The following is an 18,891-nucleotide window of genomic DNA, read 5'->3' as shown; positions in this document are numbered from 1 at the left end:
ACTAAAATTTTGGAAGTGTCAATGAAGACTCTAGACCACATGTCTATAAAAGCTGACAAAATGGCTTAACAAAAAACATCTATTTTCAACTTATTTACTATAATTTTATTTGGTAGAACTCTAGAACACAAAATGGAAGAAATCTTCAGACCTTAAATCTAATTCAATTATAACTCATCTTTTAAACCAAAACTATATTTTATGAATTAGTCTTCTGAAACCACGTTCAAGAAGTATATGTCTATGATCTTGATGGCTAATTAGAAAATGAATGCTGGCCACAGATGTATTATGTTTCTAAATTTGACTTTGACCTTCTCCTCTTACTCCCTAGAACTGCAGTGGTCTTGCCACTTGCTGTCTTAGTTATTATATGTTTTTAGCAACACTTCCAGATCTGAAAATACAAATATAAATTTTCCTTCAGTGAATCTAGCATCTAGAAGAAGAAGACATGTGGATAAACAAATCAATACAATAAGAATTACAAGTAATATAATAATTACAGTTAATGTACATATGATCAATTCCTGGGGTTGTCAGAATTGATTTTGAAGAGGAGATAATGTTGAGTGTAGAAAGTTGAGTGTATGTTCAACTCAGGCATGGCAGACCTACTACTGCTTTCTAGCCTAAGCCAGATCACCAGCTCCTTTGATAACTGAGAAGGCAACGCAGTTTTGATATTTAATTACAACTCTTTTATCTGGGATTTTACTTTGATTCTTCATCTATGTCTAGTATCAAGGTTCTATTCCATGCTTTGCCAAATCAAGTATGTTCAATTCTGATTCTCCTGGCCTCTGCTCATAACTGGTCCATCATGAATCTCAGGATTAGAAGAAACCATATTAAAATAGTACATTACCCCTCTTTGCTTGAATCCTCCAAAAGACACTCTCAATAACAGGTTTTCCTGCCTAGGCTTAAATACTTTTGGTGTTGGGGTCTCTTTATCTCCCTTAGAATAGTTTATTTTGGGTTTTGAATTTTTCAATGTTAGAAGGTTATTTCCTCTATCAAAGTAAGTTTTTGTAGCTTTTGTGTTTCTCTCCAAATTATATCTACTTGGGACCATACAAAATGTTTAGTTATTTTTTTTCCACAGGATGGCCCTGTGACTACATGAATACCGACCGGCACTGTGGTTTCCTGAGCCTTATCTTTTTCATGATCAAGTCACAACTGCTCCTCATATATCAAGACTCTACCAACAAGGTGACCCCCTATAAAAAATACTCTCTGATTTTTCTACATTCTTTGTAAAGCTTGGCACCTAGAGCTGGGCACATTTTTTATGGAATGAAGTATAGAAATACAGATGAGTTTTCTAGGCTGTAAAAGATGCCTGCAACTTTATCATTATCATAACAACAGTAAGTTATATTTGCATAGTGCTTTCTTTGGGAAGTATGTTCTGTCATGGGTTGTATCTACAGGGATTGGTACTGAATGAATAAGTTGATGAGTATCACCTATAAGTATTGTTGTTATTGTTCTTATCATTTCTCTTAGTTCTCATGAGTATTCTCTGAAGCAGGAAGATAAATGAATTCACATTTTTAGAATAATTAAAACATACAGCAAAATGCATTTCAGAAATGTAACAGGAAATATGGTCACTAAAACATACAAATCCACTATAATTCCCCAAACATTTCTGAGCAGCTACAGAGAATCCAGTTCAATAGAGCGTGAAACTCCATTTATGTGCTTTAGTTTGTCATATTAGAAAACTTCAGTGTGTACATTAAAAGGAAACACTTATTTAGAACTCAGAATGATAATGTTACCCTGACAGATTTATTTAATTTAGCCTGGATTTGACCTCACAAACATTTTTTTTTTTTAAATAAAGACAAAGTAACAAAATCTTAAAGAGCTACAAAGCAAATTCTCACTGCAACATCCTGCTTCCATTTATTTTAGTTAGAACCCCTGGCAGACGTGAATAAAGGGACGCTCACAATAGATGATATATTTCTTAGATTCCCATAGTGTTTTCTAATCCATATAATTTCTGTGGAAAAATCATTAAACTTGATGTACAATTATTAATTGAATTATCTTTGTTTTAAACTAAAATTAGAGGGTAATTCAATCATTGAAACAAGTATAATCTAATTTCTGCATTAGTAGGCACATATCTGTGAGCTCTGTGATGGTATCTTTCCCTTTCATTTTATTAAGCAATTAAAATTTGTATGGGTTGTCAACGTAGCAAAGAAACACATAGAGCTACGGAGTAAAATATTAAAAGGCTTCATTTTAAGCTTCCTCACCTTTCTACTCCTCTTTTAAAAGATAAGTCCTATTAACTGGCTGTTGTATATCTTTTTCTTTTGAAATAATTTTAAACTTGCAGAAGAAGTTCAAGTACAGAATAAAGACTTTTCTTGAACTATTTGAGAGGATGGTGCTAACATCCCATTGACGCTGAATACTTCAGCTTGTGCTTCTTAAATACAAGGGTATTTTCCATATAATCATAGTATAATCATCAAAATAAGGAAATTAACAGTGACACATTAGTACCATCAGGCCCTTACACCTCCTTCAGATATAGCCAACATGCCTCAATAATGTCCTTTATATCAATAAGTTTCCATTTAGTGACACACGTTTTTAGTTGTATCTCCTTAGTCTCCTTCAATCTGAAATAGTTCTTCCATCTTTTCTTGACTTTTATGATCTTGATACTTTTGAAGACTACAGTTATTAATAGTTTATAGAATGTTCTTCAATTTGAGTTTGTCTGATGTTTCCTCATAATTAGATTCAGATTATGCATTTTTATTAGGAAAGTCACAAATGCTCTTCTTTACTCACTGTGTCTTCTTTGGTGGCACAGGATTTCTGTGTAGACCATTATTATTGCTGATGTTTATTCTGATCACTTGATTAAAGTGTCTGTCAGGCTTTTCCACTATACTGTTATTCTTTCTCCCTTTGTAATTAGAAAGTATTTTGTTCTTGGAAACTATGTCAATAGCTCATTCCTCATCAAATTTAATTTTTTCAATTCTTAATTTATATTGGTTTGAATTTAAGGCTTCCTGTTTTCTTCAACAGGATACAATCCATTACTATCATTATTTATTAGGGCTCTATAGAACCTTCTCTATACCCTATTGTCAGCTGTCTATTTTCCAAGAAATGGATTAAGAGTCATGGCAACTGTTTTTAGAATTAGTGTAGGAAATAATCAGTTCCTACATTCCCCAGGCTCTCAGAGAGAGTCTTTGAATTCCCTCTCAGACGTATAATCTCTCTCACCATGTCCATTGGGGTATAGGCTTTAGGGTTCAAAAGAGGTTCTCATGTCTGGGGTTATCAAGACATACAGGAATATCTGAGGATGTGTTAAGATCCTCTATGTGGCCAAATAGTGCTTCTATATAGATAAATAGTGCTTCTATATAGATAAACAGTTCCTTAGGTCTTTTTAGGCAATCGCTGGGTCCTTTCCTCATTTTTCTAGTTAGAAGGAAAATTCTTGCTTCAATTTTGGGAGCACTCAACAACTACTTCCTACTCAAAATAGATCAGAGTATGCACATTTCTCAGGCTTCTCTTTCACGAGCAACCAAGAGTCCTGACCAATATCTAATAATGCATACAGGTTGGGTGGGGTGCAGAACTTTTAATGAGTGAAGGAGATTCATAATTAGGGCACGATGACCACTGAATTCTATTCTGAAGGTACTTGGCTATGCTTAATAATAGCAATTTAACCCAAATGGCAAGCTACTTTTTACACAATTTTGAAGAAATTTTCCTGTCACTATGTCTAACATTCCTCCTAGGGAGGTGGAGAAGAAGCTGTCTTTAAATTATGAGGAGTACTCCATGGCTAATGAGGGAGAGAGAATTTCTTCTCTTTGCATTGGACATGGATTAAGAAGTTATGCTTGGCACACTGCCTTCAGGATGTAAATGAGAGGAGGTATGGAATACAAAGGAGGAACAGGTATGGGTGGTTGCAAATATTACTAAGAACTAGTTTTTCAGGAGTTTCCCACGTGAACCACGTCATTACTAGGCATGGTTTGATTGGGGATACTCATATAACCTGGAGGTATACTGTGAATTCTCCTAAGCCAGGTGGGAAAATTGTGTCTGAGGAAATTTTAAAAAAGGATTGCAAAACTTTAAACTTTGAAAAGGTACCAATAAATATTATTTGCTTAAAATATAGAAAATGGCTTGGCCTTAGAAATTTTGTAGTGGTTTATCTACTTGCAGCAATGGCTTTAATTCCTATAATTTTGGAATAACTCCAGAGGATAATACTCCAAAATGACTGTACTCAACATTCATGAATGGGATAGCATTTTATGCAGTGGAGTTTACCAAGTCACTATGAGTCATTTCCTTTACCTGTAGATATTTATTATGTGTTATTTTAGAAATCAAGCTCCATGAGGGGTACTTAGTCTTTTTTTGCTGTCTGTTGGCAGAAAAGAGTGCTCAATTAAGATGTGTTCAGTGAATGATTAAGTGAATTAAATTATTACTCAACAAATTCAGTCTCTACCATCTATTGTTAAGATTTTTAAATAAGTCCTCTGCTACAGTAATAGAAACTGACAGATAACTTTTCTTGGACAGTTATTAAAAGTTTCAAATATGTCCCCCAGGGTTAGAGACTAAATTTCAAGAAAAATACAGCCCTATGATGGAAAATGTAATTTGTATGTGTCACAGGAAAATAATTCATTCTGTGGAGCTGGCATTATTGACTTGAAAAGTGACAGTTACATGAGTTACTTAACTCAAACAACTAGTGAAAAAAAGATGAATACCAACCTTTGCTAAACAAAAATTCAGAAATATTTTTATTCTATCTTAATAGTTTTGAAGATAGCAATAACTTACATTCCCAACAGCCAAAAATATTACGAAAAAAATTATTATTACTAACAACATAGTTTAGGATGACTCTACTACTGGGATTTAGAAACTGGAGAAAAGATTACAGGAGTGGAAAATTGTTGATATTATCAATACCAAGGATCTTTTGGAGCCAGGTAAATAAAAATGATTTTTAAAAATATTATGAGAAAAGAATTTTCCTTGGAAGGCTAGGGATAAATGTGTTAAGAGTAATGCAAGGTAATGATACCTTATAGCCGAATACTAATGAGGAATCCCCTGGACCCACATAAGTCAGGAATTTCTCTATGTAGATAAAGAGGCTCCACCCAGATGGGAAAATTAATGCAAGCTGCATTAACAATTGCCCAAAAACTTATCTCTTACTGATGCAGATAGCAGGCTTTGAAAATAACATTTAAATGTTATTACGTATTATATGGAAGCAATAATATTGCATTTTCATGTCAACATACTTCATCTAGAGGGCAAAAGCACTTTCACATATATAAAAATATTCATGTGAATGCTTTCTCTTTTTGACTCTATCATTCATTCATTTGTTCCACAAATTAAGGCAGCATTAGCTGAAGACTGATCTAGATTCTGGATATCACAATATGAGGTTCCTCATCCACAGCATCAGGATCTCCTGAGAATTTGTTAGATACTAAGTTCATGGCCTCTACCTCAGATTACTGAATCAAAAATTCTGAAAGTCAGGTCCAGCAATCTTTTTTCAGTAAGCCCTACAGGTAATTCTGATGCACTCTAATATTTAGGAACCACTAGTTTACATTATACACCATCTATATTTAATGTTCCCTTCATTCTTTACCATTGTAATGGCTCATTTGGCAATTTCATTTTCAAAAATGGAACAAACTTTAAAACTTTAGGAATATTCCAATTATGAAGACAACATTCCTTACTAACTCAGTATTTTATTATCTTTAATGTTACTTAAATCAAAGTACTTTCATAAAATAGTCACAAAAACTTTTTGCTTGATGTGTCTTCACACACTATGAGCAAGCATGCACAGATAATAGACAACTATCTGTGATAACTTAGCATGAATTTTAAAAATATTACATAGATAAATAATTTTTCAGTAAGAATTTATAAATATAAGTTTTCTAAAGTATATGGATTTCAATACTTCTTGTAATCTATTCTAATATAGTCCAAATATTATAAAAATTTGCATATATGTACTTGGCAAAGTTTAATATTTATCTGGCCAACAGCTGTCAGCTGTTTAATTGCTTAACATTAGGAAATTGGAAAGTGGTGTGATTATCTATTTAAGGCCAAATATTAATGAAGATCAAATAAATATAGTTTCTCAGATCTCTGTGGTATCTAATCTATGTAAATATCTTGCGGTGATAATTCATAAATGATTAAATGATGGCCAGATACATTAGAGGAACCTGCATCATATGTCAGAACTTAACTTTCTGCTCAATTTACTTTTAAAAATGTTGGTGGCATAAAACACACAATGGGACTTAGATTTTAAATCAAACTTTCTCTACTGTGCTTAAGCATGAATAAGTAATCACCACAAGTGAAAGGAGTAATAGAGTTTACCTAAACATGTGCATTTTAGGGGTAAAGAATCATAATTAAAAGTTATAGAACTTTCTCCCCAAATTTACTCTAAAACCTCATAAACATATCCCAAACTGGCTTTCTTCATTATCTCCATGGGAATTAAAGATGTACCTCTGCTAAAAAGGAAACAAGAGAGGCTTCTCTCTAAAGATGACCTGTTCTCCTTTCAAGGAGAATGAACTCTTTCATGTCGATAGAGACTCACTTAGAAAATGGTGAATTGGAATAGGGAATCCTTTGATCTATAGGTCAGTAACATTGTCAATCAATTTGCAGAAGACTTTGAGCTCCAGGGGTGGGTGACTGCTCTGAAGCACATTTTGAGGGCATATTACGGCTATAGGTTACCTGCATAATTGTTCTGACTTTTTAAAAAACTATACTTCCTGGTAAATGATGTAGAAAGTGTGACTGAGCTGGCAGTGACTCAGACAATCAGCTATGAGAAATTGCTTCTCACTGAGCTGGGATAATGATCCCAGATTGTGAAACGAATGCAAAGTGAGGATATTGCACCATAGCAGAGAAGAAAATCAAGTTGTGTGATACTTTAAGTGTCCTCAGTGGAATACTGATTAAGTCCAGGTAAAATGCAAATATATTATGATGTGATGATTTTTTTAAGAGAATGTTATCTATTTTAACACTAATTACAATTTCTTATCTACTACTTAAGGACATAGATGACTAACATAGCATTTTGGACTTTACTGGTTGGTAAAGAAGTTCACCTGCTCTAGTCAAGTAGGAATAGGCTCAGATGTAGGTCTTTTAGATACATAAACAATCAGACCATTATATAATGAGGAAATAGGATGAGGCAGAAGACATTCTGTGATGTAAAACAACTTCGTAATCACCCTAAAATTAAAATTAATTTAAATAAAATTGTATTATATCAGATACACAGTTAAGTCTCCTTTTCCCCAATCTGACTATAAAACAAATATATGTTTAGTCTAGAAAAGCTAGAAGATACCAGACAAGCAAAAAGTTGAAAATAAAAGGCACTCATAATTCCACTTTCCAGAAATGACTGCTTTTAACACAATCCTTAAAAAGACATACACACAAAGGAAAAAGGGACCATACTGTACACAATGGCTTTGGGGCCAGCCTTTTTTATATTGACACAAGAATTTAAAGCTTAACAACTTTATACCTTACATATTAATGTAAGGTATTCCCACATTGCTGAAACAAAAACATCAGATGTAGCCATACATCTGATGAATTTTCAGGTCAGAACTCCGGAACAGAAGACTCAGGTTCAAGTTTCCAGTATTCTGCTCCTTTTGTGATTCCTGGCAAAAGACTCCATCTCTTTATTTCTCCATTTGTAAGATGAAAACACAATTCACTTCTCAGCTTTGTTCATTTGCGCCATACACACTTGCTGAGCACATACCACACTCTGAGAAAGAGAAGATGAATAAGACATGAACCCTGCCATGCCACTGTGCTGCAGCGAAGAGGCCAGCACGGGGACAGTACAGGAATACAACAAAACAAGAGGCGGTAGGAAAACTTCACTTGAAGATGGTGCAGAGGCCTGGTATTCAGGCAAGATGCTAAAGAACAGTTAGAATCAGAGACCTGCTTTTCAAAAGTCTGGTAAAGCAGCAGGCAGAGGGAAAGATAATTATGAAAGATAAAACAGGGTAATTGAGCCAGAAACAGATCACTAAAGTCACTATAGGAAAAAACAAACAAACAACAAAACCTAAAACAACTTCTGAGCCCCACCTAGGCTTTGCAAAGCCTTTCAGACTCCCACAGCTTAGCCATGAACTGCCTTGCACCTCACCTCCCCCGGCCTCAGTGGTGTAGGAGATCAAGAAATTCCCTGGGAGGTACAGGGTCCCTCCTAAAGCTTGGGGCACTCAAGTACTCCACCTGGGGGACCAGAGTCTGCCATGGACACAAAAGAACATCTCAGCAGCTGGTTCTATCACGCAAACATCAACTAAAGTCACTATATACCATGCTAAAAAGCCCATTTTTTCATTCTGTGGGTGATGGGGAGCAATGGAAGGGATTTGAACAGGAAAATCACATAATCGTATCTGTACTTCAGGATGTCTTTCTCAAGACATGACCTGAGGAGCCATCACTGTGAAATTCAAACAGCAAGGAAGATAGCGCCTTACTCTTCCAATTTCTGTGGGAAGGTAGGAGCCTAACTTCCGTAGGCCTGTTGCTCCAAGTTGTAATGCTACTTCTTGTAGCTATGAGATTTATTTTTCTTCTGGATAAAGCCAATAAGCTAATATAGACATTCACTCCAATTACCAGTTAATGTTTGGATGAACTATGTGTGACAAGGTTGTTGTCAAGTCCACTTTCTTGAGGACTAGTTACTGTTTATCTTGAAAACATGTATGTAAGGGGTTGTACCTGTTTGGCCACATGGGGGGTGAAATTCCTTTCTGTCTTGGCAATCTTGTAGTGGATTGACTGTGATGTGTATTACATTCTGGTTTAACGTTTATTTGATAATAAAGCTGTTTTCTTTATCTACCATCTTTATGGGGAGGATTTCTGGGTTCGGAGAAGATTTTGTTTTTAATTATATTTCCCTAACAGAAGACATTAAGAGCACTTATCTCTGGGAGGTGAGATTTTAATGAAAAATACATATGATATATACATGATTTTCTTAAAGGAACATGTTTTTATAATGAGAAATAAGTGAAGTAATTTTCATCTTGGGGGAAAAACACATACCAGATTGGCATTTATCTTACTCATCAAGATAATGGCTCCGCTCTTCACACCACGGATCTCAGTGTCGAGAGAAACTGGTCAGAAAGGCATGTACCGTCTTATCACTCAGTCTCCTCAGCCTGGGTATGATCTCCTCTTTCTCTATCCGTCATCAGGAGTTATTATACCAAATCAGAGAGCTGATTAGCATCTCCTAAGAGAATTAAGTTCAGCTTAAGTGGACAAGAATCTGATTTTAAGTTAGAGATTGCTGCTCCTTGCTTGAGGCTACTAGTCACCCTGGCCATAGGTGTCTGTTTAATTGGACTGAATGCCTGCACCTTGGCTGGTCTGCTCCATGGATCTGCCTTGGAACCCCTAGCATCCTCCTCTTTCCACATCTTTCAAAAGGATACCCATGGCGGAGTTGTGTGGGCTTTTTGGTTTCCAAAACAGAGTGTGCAGGCATTTGAGAATGAGAGACGCTCTGGGTGGAAAATGACCCAGCAGAGCAGCCATGAGCATCATACTGGACCTGGAATCTGCTCCTGCCAACACCGGGCTCCACTCTGCTCAGCTCCTGCCACCAGATTTCTTCCTCAGTCACGATGGCTCTCTCTAAGGGGCTCCCCTCTGCCTGTTCCTTCGGTTCTGGCCTCCATCAGGCCCACCGTCCCCAGGTTATCAGACACTGCTCTACAGGTCTGAACCTGACCTATAAATAGGACTTAGGTTTCCTTCCCTCCCCATGGAACCTTAGGCTTGTGCAATTTGAGGAATAAATCTCCTGTCTCTAAAAAATTATAAAAAAAATTATCGAGGCACGGTAGTATATGCCAATAGTCCCAGCTACTTAGGAGGCTGAGGTGGAGGATCGTTTGAGCCCAGTTGTTTGAGGTTACAGTGAGCTATGATCACTCTACTGCACTCCAGCCTCAAAAAAAAAAAAAAAAAAAAACAAGAATGAATCTGGGCAGCTGTTGCAAATGTACAAACGTACCAGAACATTCCATGATAGTTAAGAAGCTCCCTGAACAGTCTATAACAGTTTGGATGCTGGTGTGGCAAAGGCCACAAAGGACCTCTAAGATCCTCTGCATTCCAGCCAGAAGTCCCAGCTCTGGCCCAGTCAGGGGGTCCCTTTCCTGAACAAAACATGCTACAGGGATAAAACAGAAACATGACATTCATAGATAGTGGGATAAATAGCCATACACACACACACATACACACAAGGGATAAATGAGATAAAATCCACAAGTCATAAATATATCTAACTATATTTCAAAATCATTTTTGTGATTCAAAAACATTTATTTATCTTTTAATTGAAAATAAAAATTATATATATTTTTGTATACATGTTTTGAATTATGGAATGGCTAAATCAAGCTGATTAACATGTGCATTACCTCATATTCTTATCATTTTTAAGAACACTTACCATCTACTCTATTAGCAATTTTCAAGAATACAATCAATATAAATAAAGTCTGAGTTTTAGATCATTTAACTGATGCTATTCAGCCTCCACAATGAGGCATGCCTTAGTCATCATATTTAGCATAGAAAAAGTTTGCCCAGAATATAAATCTTAGCTAAACCTTTAAAAATATACAGATGATAGTAAATCCCTGTCCATAATATGCATTCAAGCAAATCAACTCCTTCTAAATCCTCTTGTGAGATTATCAGATGCGCCCAGGCTTGTTTGAGCTGTTTGGGCTCACGTTAAGACACTGCCCAATAATAATCACTTGGATTTGTAGTGTACTTGTTCACAGAGCTTGCCTACAATAATGCAAAGCATTTATTTGATCTATACACAATTAAGCAGAGCATTATTAAGAATTTTTTTTTTACAGGTAATAAAATTGGAATGCAGAGCAGTTAAGCAGCCTGGTCACTCTTTGGGTTAGTGATGACCAGAAAACTTACACTGAGTGTTCTCTGTGCTCTGATTAGAGTCTATGACACCCTCTCACTGAGAGTCAGCCAAGCAGAGACCCCACATTCTGGCTGAAACACAAAGCTGTGGCTCTTATCCCACCACATTTGCCCTTCCTGCTAAAACTATTCCAACTAAGTAGAAAAAGTTTTCTGTCAACATAGTTGTCAAAATTTTTTTTCTCACTATAACTTGTACATAGGAAGAAATGGTCTCATCCACTTCTACAGACTCACACTCTCCAGTGGTAACTGTGGCCAACAGGTTGGAGTGTATCTTTCCAGGCCTCTCATCTATGTCCATAAACATAAATAATTTCTAACAGAAATGGGATAACTCTTAAGTCTAGTCCTGGGACTTTATTTTTTACTCCTAAATTGGAAATAAGAAATGAATAATCTGTTTAATTGAAGGAGTGGTGAATCAAAGAGGAAAATATATGCTAAAACAGTAATCCAGATTCTAGAAGTAAAGAAAGGCCTGGGCAAGCCAAAAATCAGCCGTTATTCTACATGGATTCAAATTTCCTTTCTGAGTTAAATTTGGCCTACTTTCTCCTAAGTCAAGAGAAATAAAACCCTAAACCTAACTATATCCAAAAAAACAAAAACAAAAACAAAAAACCAAAAAAAAGCCAAACACCGAACTATCCGACCTTATATTATGGCCTTTTTGTTTTCTATAAGTAGTATCTTCTGGTCTATAAATTTATCAGAATGGAAAGACTATTTACACAGGATATTCTATTTAAGGAAACAGAGTCAATTCAGCATTTAAAGCCCCTCCCACTCCGGGGTATCCAGCCAGGTCTAACAGCGACTCAGATGTGGCCAGACCAGTCACACTTTCTTATTTGAATCAAATGCAACACTTTAACTAAAACTTAAAACTGTCTAGGTTTAAAAGTTTAAAAGTGTCTGGGTTTAACAGTTGGGCGCAGTGACTCACACTGTAATCCTAGCAGTTTGGGAGACTGAGGCAGGAGGATTACTTGAGCCCAGGAGTTCAAAACCAGCCTGGGCAATAGCGAGATGCTATCTCTACAAGAAAAAAAGTGTCCATGTTTAAGAACACTTGAGAGAATATAAATATAAAATTTTCTATTTCAAGTTCTTTTAAAGGATGGTGAAAAAGAAACAATATAATATTTTTAAAAGTACACACAATAAAGATTGTATTTCAATAGTGACTACTTCTAAGAAATAGCTAAAGCAGTTAAAGTACATCCATTTCTGATGGTCTTACCACTGCTTGATGCAATCAAAGATCTAACAATTCACAGAGAAGGAAGATTTTTAGCATCTATGATAATCTTGGGCTATGTGTTCATGATATTTAAAAAAAGGTGAAATGACTTAGAATTTTTTTCCACTGAATTGTCTTAGTTGAGAAATTGTCACAGAAAATTTAAGGTTACTAGGAAGAATGACATTCACTTTCTGAAACCCTTAAATGAAATGAAGTTATGATGGAAAGAATCAGAGTCTTAGTGCTGACATTCCCAGATTTGCAATTCACTCTTTCATCATAGAGTGACAAGCAAGACTTGCTCATCCTACTATAATAACTTTAAAAATGGGACTGTCGGCTGTATTTACCAACCCTGTCATTTCTTAGCATAATTATAGCATACGTACTGAACAGAAAAGTTGTTTTTTTTAACCTATGTAAAGAACACAACTAAAAGAATAATACCTCTCCTCACTTTCCACCCTCTATTTCTCCACCTACCCGGTAGCCAATAGGGATTTGTATTGTTACTGCACATATTATAATTGTGTACTTTTTCATAAACAACCTTAGCTTCAGTGGTTCCACTTAAATAATGTTTGATGTGCAGTATAACATAATATTTCTAAATGTCTTACAGTAGCACAATGGACTCTCTCATAGACAAGTGTTATGATGTAGTTGGTAATTTTTATTAGTAGAAATCTATATGTACAAACACTCAAGGGCAAGCTCTTCCTTCCTAGATTGCAGCTAATTTGATAAATTTAAATGATGACACAATACAAGAAGGAACACAAATCTACAGTTCAAAAAGATAAGCTGTTAAGGATGAAACTACAACTAAATGTGGTCAAAAGGAATTTACTTGAGACAGTCACAAAATTAGTTGCATTTAAGAATCTTAAAACCAATGTATCCTGAAATTTTATACAGTTAGTATAGTTTTTCATTTTCTAGGTGGAATAATAAGCATAGAAATTGAAAATATTACCGAACTTTAAATACTTATATAAAAAATAAAAAGAGATAATTCACTTTAGAAATCCACATTTTAAAGGTTTGGCTTTGGTGTGACTTGCTTGGGGGAGATACACTGATTTGGATAAAGAATTTCATTTGTTTGTTTCATTTTTCACACTGTAGGAACTCACACTTGTAAAATGTCCTCATCTCGTTTCTTCCCAGGACTTCAAACATTCTAGGAATAATTCTCCAAACCAATGGGAAGCACTAAAATAAGTATAATGATTCATTCTTTAAAACTTTGGTAAGCGTCTCTCCTCGCTCTGACTCTGGAACATCCTGCTTTGAGACCTGCCCTCCTGCCCCCCACAGCAAATGCCACTTTTTAATGAGTCTATCACTTTGATTGTTAGACTATTCCTGGAAGAAGCTATAGCCAATAGGCCTTAGGTTATGAGCAGGATGATGCAACTTGCTTATAAGGCAAAGAACTATGTATTGTTTATGCATAGACCCTTGTGGGAAAGCCTGGCCACTCTACATGTGCCATGTCTATGCTCAATTAGCCCATTAAAAGGAAGAGCTCTGTGGATGTCTCCTAAGATAATAAGATATTGCACAGTGGTATGTGCCGCTGCTATTACATCTGCTGAAACCCACTGGTAAAACTGTCTTCTCCTGACCTGATGAGGCACACCCAGCTGCTCAGGGACCCAGGGCTGCTGGGAAAAACACACCACCATTACTCCATTAGTTCCTTTAGTCCACAAATATTCGCCCTTACTTGGAGTGGTGAGAACTGTAATCCTCTTTTTCTCTAGCTGGTAGGTCCTCTGTTTTCTGATTCTGGGTTTAGGGAGAATGGAAGTTGCATTAACCTTTGTTTTTCATTTTACTCATATATACCTGCTCAATAACTGAGCCCTCTGTTTAAAGGTTCATTGGTTAGAGAAAAACAACCTGCTTTTAGTTCCTCCTCTGAAAATATGAAGTTAGTTGTTAATAAAACTAAATCAGTCTGACTTTTATTCTATGATCCTATCTCTATGTATCAAGTTTTGTACAACAGCTACGTATTACTCTTTTAATAGAGCAAACACCTTATTAAAAAATAGTGTGGTGAATTTTTAAAAGTTGGTTTGTTATATTCTTAGGAATTAAAAATAAAAATATGAATGTAAAAGGCTAAAACACATACACCTTTAATCGTCATGAAAAATTCCTTGGAGAAAAGTTAATCCTGGAAGCAGCATTCCCAAACTAATGCTAACGATACCTAAATAGTCATCTAAAAAGATATCTTGCACTAAATATTGCCCAGATGATGACCTCAGAAAATATCTTCCAAGAAAATTGGGAGCTTTCCCTTGTAATGTCATCTTCCATGGTTAGGGATAGACTCTGAACATTCATAATCTCTCTTAACATGTTTATCATAATTATTGGGGGAGTTAAAAAATAGCTGTAATTTTCATAAAACACTAAGATTTCTCTTTTGGGGGAAAAGAAGGACAAAATGAGTTATAGTTGCCAGATATAAAGTTATAAAGTATATAAAATTATAAAGTTTTTGAAAAGACACATTATTACATTACTTAATAAACATATAACCCAATTCTTAGTACATATATAATAAAAACATAATGTAAAAGATTTAGCTTTTATAACAACATATATATATTATTTTCTGTCTAAAAGCAACTTTCTTTTTATAAAAATAAGTGACAATATTAATTTTTAAAGAAAATAACATGATGCCAACCAAAAGTGTAGGAGGATGATTTAGACTTTTACCTATTATAGTAAAAGTAATTTTAAAGAAATTTCCTAGATAATTCATTAATAGCAACAATATATTTGGACCATGTAATCAGAAAGTATATTTAAACACTCAAGATCCCCAAATATTTCAGAAGCAAAAAAGCATGTTAGTAATTACTTTTTAAAATTTTTTAACTTTTCCTTTGATTTTATCTTTGGACTTGTTTTTGTTCAATGATTGTTTTATTGTTAATATTATTTTAATAAAGTCAGACTAAGGGAAGATTTTTCCTTGTATGTTAGATGTCTTACTTAAAAATCTTACTTCAGGCCCAAGAGTGAGACCTTAGAAAAAAATTCTAATAGAAAAAAATCAGTCCAGGGCCTGGAATCAAATCTAGAGAAACCAAGACCCAAATTTATTCAAATGGAAGGTAACATGCACTTTTAACAAAAAGACAAATGAAATTGTTTAAGATAAATGCAAGGATCGTTCATTTTTTTAAGTTGATACATAACAGATGTACATATTTTAGGGGTACATGTGATATTATGATACGTTCATATAATGCATAATGACCAAATCAGGATAACTGGGATATCCATCATCTTTAACATTTATCTTTTCTTTATGCTGGAACATTTGAATTATCCTTTTCTAGCCATTTTGAAGTATACAATAGACTACTATAATCACCCTCCTGATTTATTGAGCATTAGGTCTTATTTCTTTTATCCAACTGTATCTTTATACTCACCAATCCACCTTGCTCCATCCTCCCCCCTGCCATTCCCAGCCTCTGGTAACCACCAATCTACTCTCCATCTTCATGAGAAGGATCATTCACTTCTCCCATTAGTTCCTCATGTCTACCATTCTTATTCAATTAGCCATTACTTCATGTAATATTTATTTACCATATATCCCTGTAGAACTCTAACCTGGACCCTGTTGTTTGGGGTAAGAAGTTAAGTAATCAGAAAAATGCAAGTTAAAAAAAATTCCATTTTTTGGCCAAATTGACTAATTTTAAAAATTATTGTTAGTGGAAATGTGGGGAAATTGATAAACTTAACACACTTTTCTGACATTAATTTGACCTTATATATATTATAAACATTCAAGCCCTTTGATCCAACAAAAAGCCTGAAGCTTAAATATCTAAAAAGAAGGGAATGGTTAAATAATAAAACATTCATTCAATGGACTATTAGGCATATATTCAGTATCATGATTAGCAGGAATCATCATTGAAATGAAAAATGCTCAAAAATAGTTTCAAGAGTAAATTTGATGCATAACTCTACACACAAAATATACAAACCTCAGATAATAAAAACTGCCCAGAAAGGACCATAACAATTTTTTTAGTGGATATACCTGAAAGGAGTAAAGAGTGATTTTCATGTTCTTCTTTGTGCTTGAATTTATTTTCTACAATGGATATTTACTACTTTTAAAGTAAGAATTTAAAAAAAAGAAAGAAAATGTATGCCTATCTACAAAATTCAACATGCTACTGCACTTCCTCTATAAAATAAAGTCCAAATTGGCCAGGCTCATGATAAAGCCCTTCTAATCTGATTTTATTTTATCAACCCAACATTATTTCTAATGAGTACCCAACTCTAATGCTTAACTCTATCCCAAATGGTCACTAGCATGTTGTGGTTCATCCCAATTCCACCATGTTCTTCCAGTCAGGCCAAAAGATCCTCCTCTCCTCTCGTGTTTCTGATTATGATTTCTGGTTATAAATATTTTAAGCTAACTTCAGATATTCATGATGTTCTAAGCTAAGTCTGGTAATTTGGCGAAATCATTTTAGACTCTGACTCCACTGAACTCAGCCACGGTAATTCAGAAGAAGGCCCCTTGGAAGAGAAAGAATCCCATCAATCTTTGTTAAATGAATAAAAATAATCACTACCATGCTCATAACAATAGGAGCTGGCATTTATTGAGAGCTTTCAATTCAGAAGGAGGGTCTGTGCTGAGTGCTTTATACTTTATTTATCTCATTTAATGCTCAGAACAGCCTCCTCCCATTTCACAGATGAAAAAACTGAGCCTGAGGTAGGTTATTCATATTTCCCAAGGAGATCTAGCCAGCATGGGCCTAGGATTCAAATCTCCCTCTGGCTGATACCAATATGCTCTTCACTACCAAATTTGCTTATGGAAAGCCCACTAGAGATAATTTTGTATTTGACATATCTTATTAATTAATCTAACTATCCATGTAGCTAAGTTAAAATAATGTGTTGTACTACAAAGTTTTATTTTACATATAAAATAGATATAAAACAATACAAATTTCTGCTAAATCTCATTATATAAATAATATGTTTACCTGTATAGGACCAGCCAATCTCTTCAACAAGTTTTCTCTGTTGTCTGTAGTATCCATGAGCCCAATCTATAACCAAGAAAAAACAAGAGATCAGTGGGCAGAAAAATAGTGTTCAAAATTTAAAAATATAAGAAACCCAAATCATTCATACCACAGATGGTTTTCGAGTTCTCCTTTCCAGGTCACCTTCCCACTGTCTCCTCTCAACCTCAACTACCACCGTCATAGACTCTAATGCCCCTGTTCTGGCAGTTAGTGTAAATACATTTAAAGAATGCTCAAGTTCATGCAGGAGCAAAGCAAAATATTTGGGTAAAGCAGGAACAGCTTAGAGGAGGTCATCCCAAAGAGAGCCTGACGTCAGAGAAGACGGCTCCATGTTTTTCTTACCATTCCCTAAGTCTGATACCGGAAATCCTACTGATTAAAGTCATTTGGGGGCTTATAACTCACATTTTATTTCTCTTTCTTTCCTCTTTGTTAAATTAAGTTTCATAAGTGAATATAACCCAAGTTTTATCTGTAAATACTTCTAGGCAACCCAAAGATTATCACGCTTTCAAAATTTGCTTCCGTTCTAATGCAAAATGAAATTTGCTTCCTTGAGAAAATTGGAATTTAAATGTGTGCACGTGGGCTGGGAGAAAAATTATATTAAAGAGTGTGGGCAAATTTGTCCTTTGGATTAACAAAGATGTTTAGGGCATGGGAAGTTTAGGGCAGCCTAAATGTAGTAGATGCATCATGACCCACGGAGAAAGTTTCTAGTTCTAGAACATGGGGCAAGGGATAGAGAAAGGAAGATGGGGTGGAAGCCAAAGTCTCACTCTACATAATTCAAAATTTTGCCTGGAGCCACGTATGTACCCAAAAAATAGGGATATTATGATTCATCTTCCTCCTTCCTGTGTCATTTTCCCTTAATACAAACTGAACTAACATTAATACTTCATTTCAGCTACATTGTGGATAAAATAAATCTTTGCAGGCTAGGTTTAGAACATGATCAGTGTTGGCAGAACTGTTTCTATAGAAAAGGCTACTGATAGTTAGCTTACAAATGAACTTGTGGAACATTACTCATTCCTAAATTGGGGTTCTGTGAATATAGAATTCATTTGAATGCAAGCATTTATTTTATGTGTACACACACACACACACACACACACACAGTTTTTTCATCGCTTGGGAAAAGAAACTATTTCTTATTCTCTCTCTACAGTTGTTTTCTCTTTATTGACAGTTTCCAATGTCAGGGATACAAAAATCTCAAGGACATTTCAGAAATTATTTTCCTCTCCTCCATGTTATATACTCTCTGATTATTACAACATAAATAACTGTTAAGCTATTTTATAAAAACTAAAAGGCAGACCAGCTATCAGAAATGCACATTCAGAATCCATAGGTTATTCAAAGCCAAAACCTATC

The 18,891-nt window shown here is 35.0% G+C and overlaps 1 protein-coding gene across 1 annotated transcript in view; it reads right to left on the bottom strand.

Moving 5' to 3' along the window:
• The window catches only part of PTPRZ1 (protein tyrosine phosphatase receptor type Z1), a 111,594-nt gene extending 93,908 nt beyond the window's left edge, over positions 1 to 17,686 (bottom strand). The window contains exons 1-2 of the mRNA XM_069461654.1: positions 17,647 to 17,686; positions 17,461 to 17,526 (exon numbers count right to left, since the gene is read on the bottom strand). Of these exons, the coding sequence (XP_069317755.1) occupies positions 17,461 to 17,526; positions 17,647 to 17,686 (106 nt within the window). The remainder of the gene's footprint in view (positions 1 to 17,460; positions 17,527 to 17,646) is intronic.
• Positions 17,687 to 18,891: the final 1,205 nt, after the last annotated feature.

The sequence above is a fragment of the Eulemur rufifrons genome, chromosome 29 (assembly GCF_041146395.1).
Source record: "Eulemur rufifrons isolate Redbay chromosome 29, OSU_ERuf_1, whole genome shotgun sequence".
Classification (NCBI taxonomy): Eukaryota; Metazoa; Chordata; class Mammalia; order Primates; family Lemuridae; genus Eulemur; species Eulemur rufifrons.
This window is presented reverse-complemented; position numbering and strand designations above follow the sequence as displayed.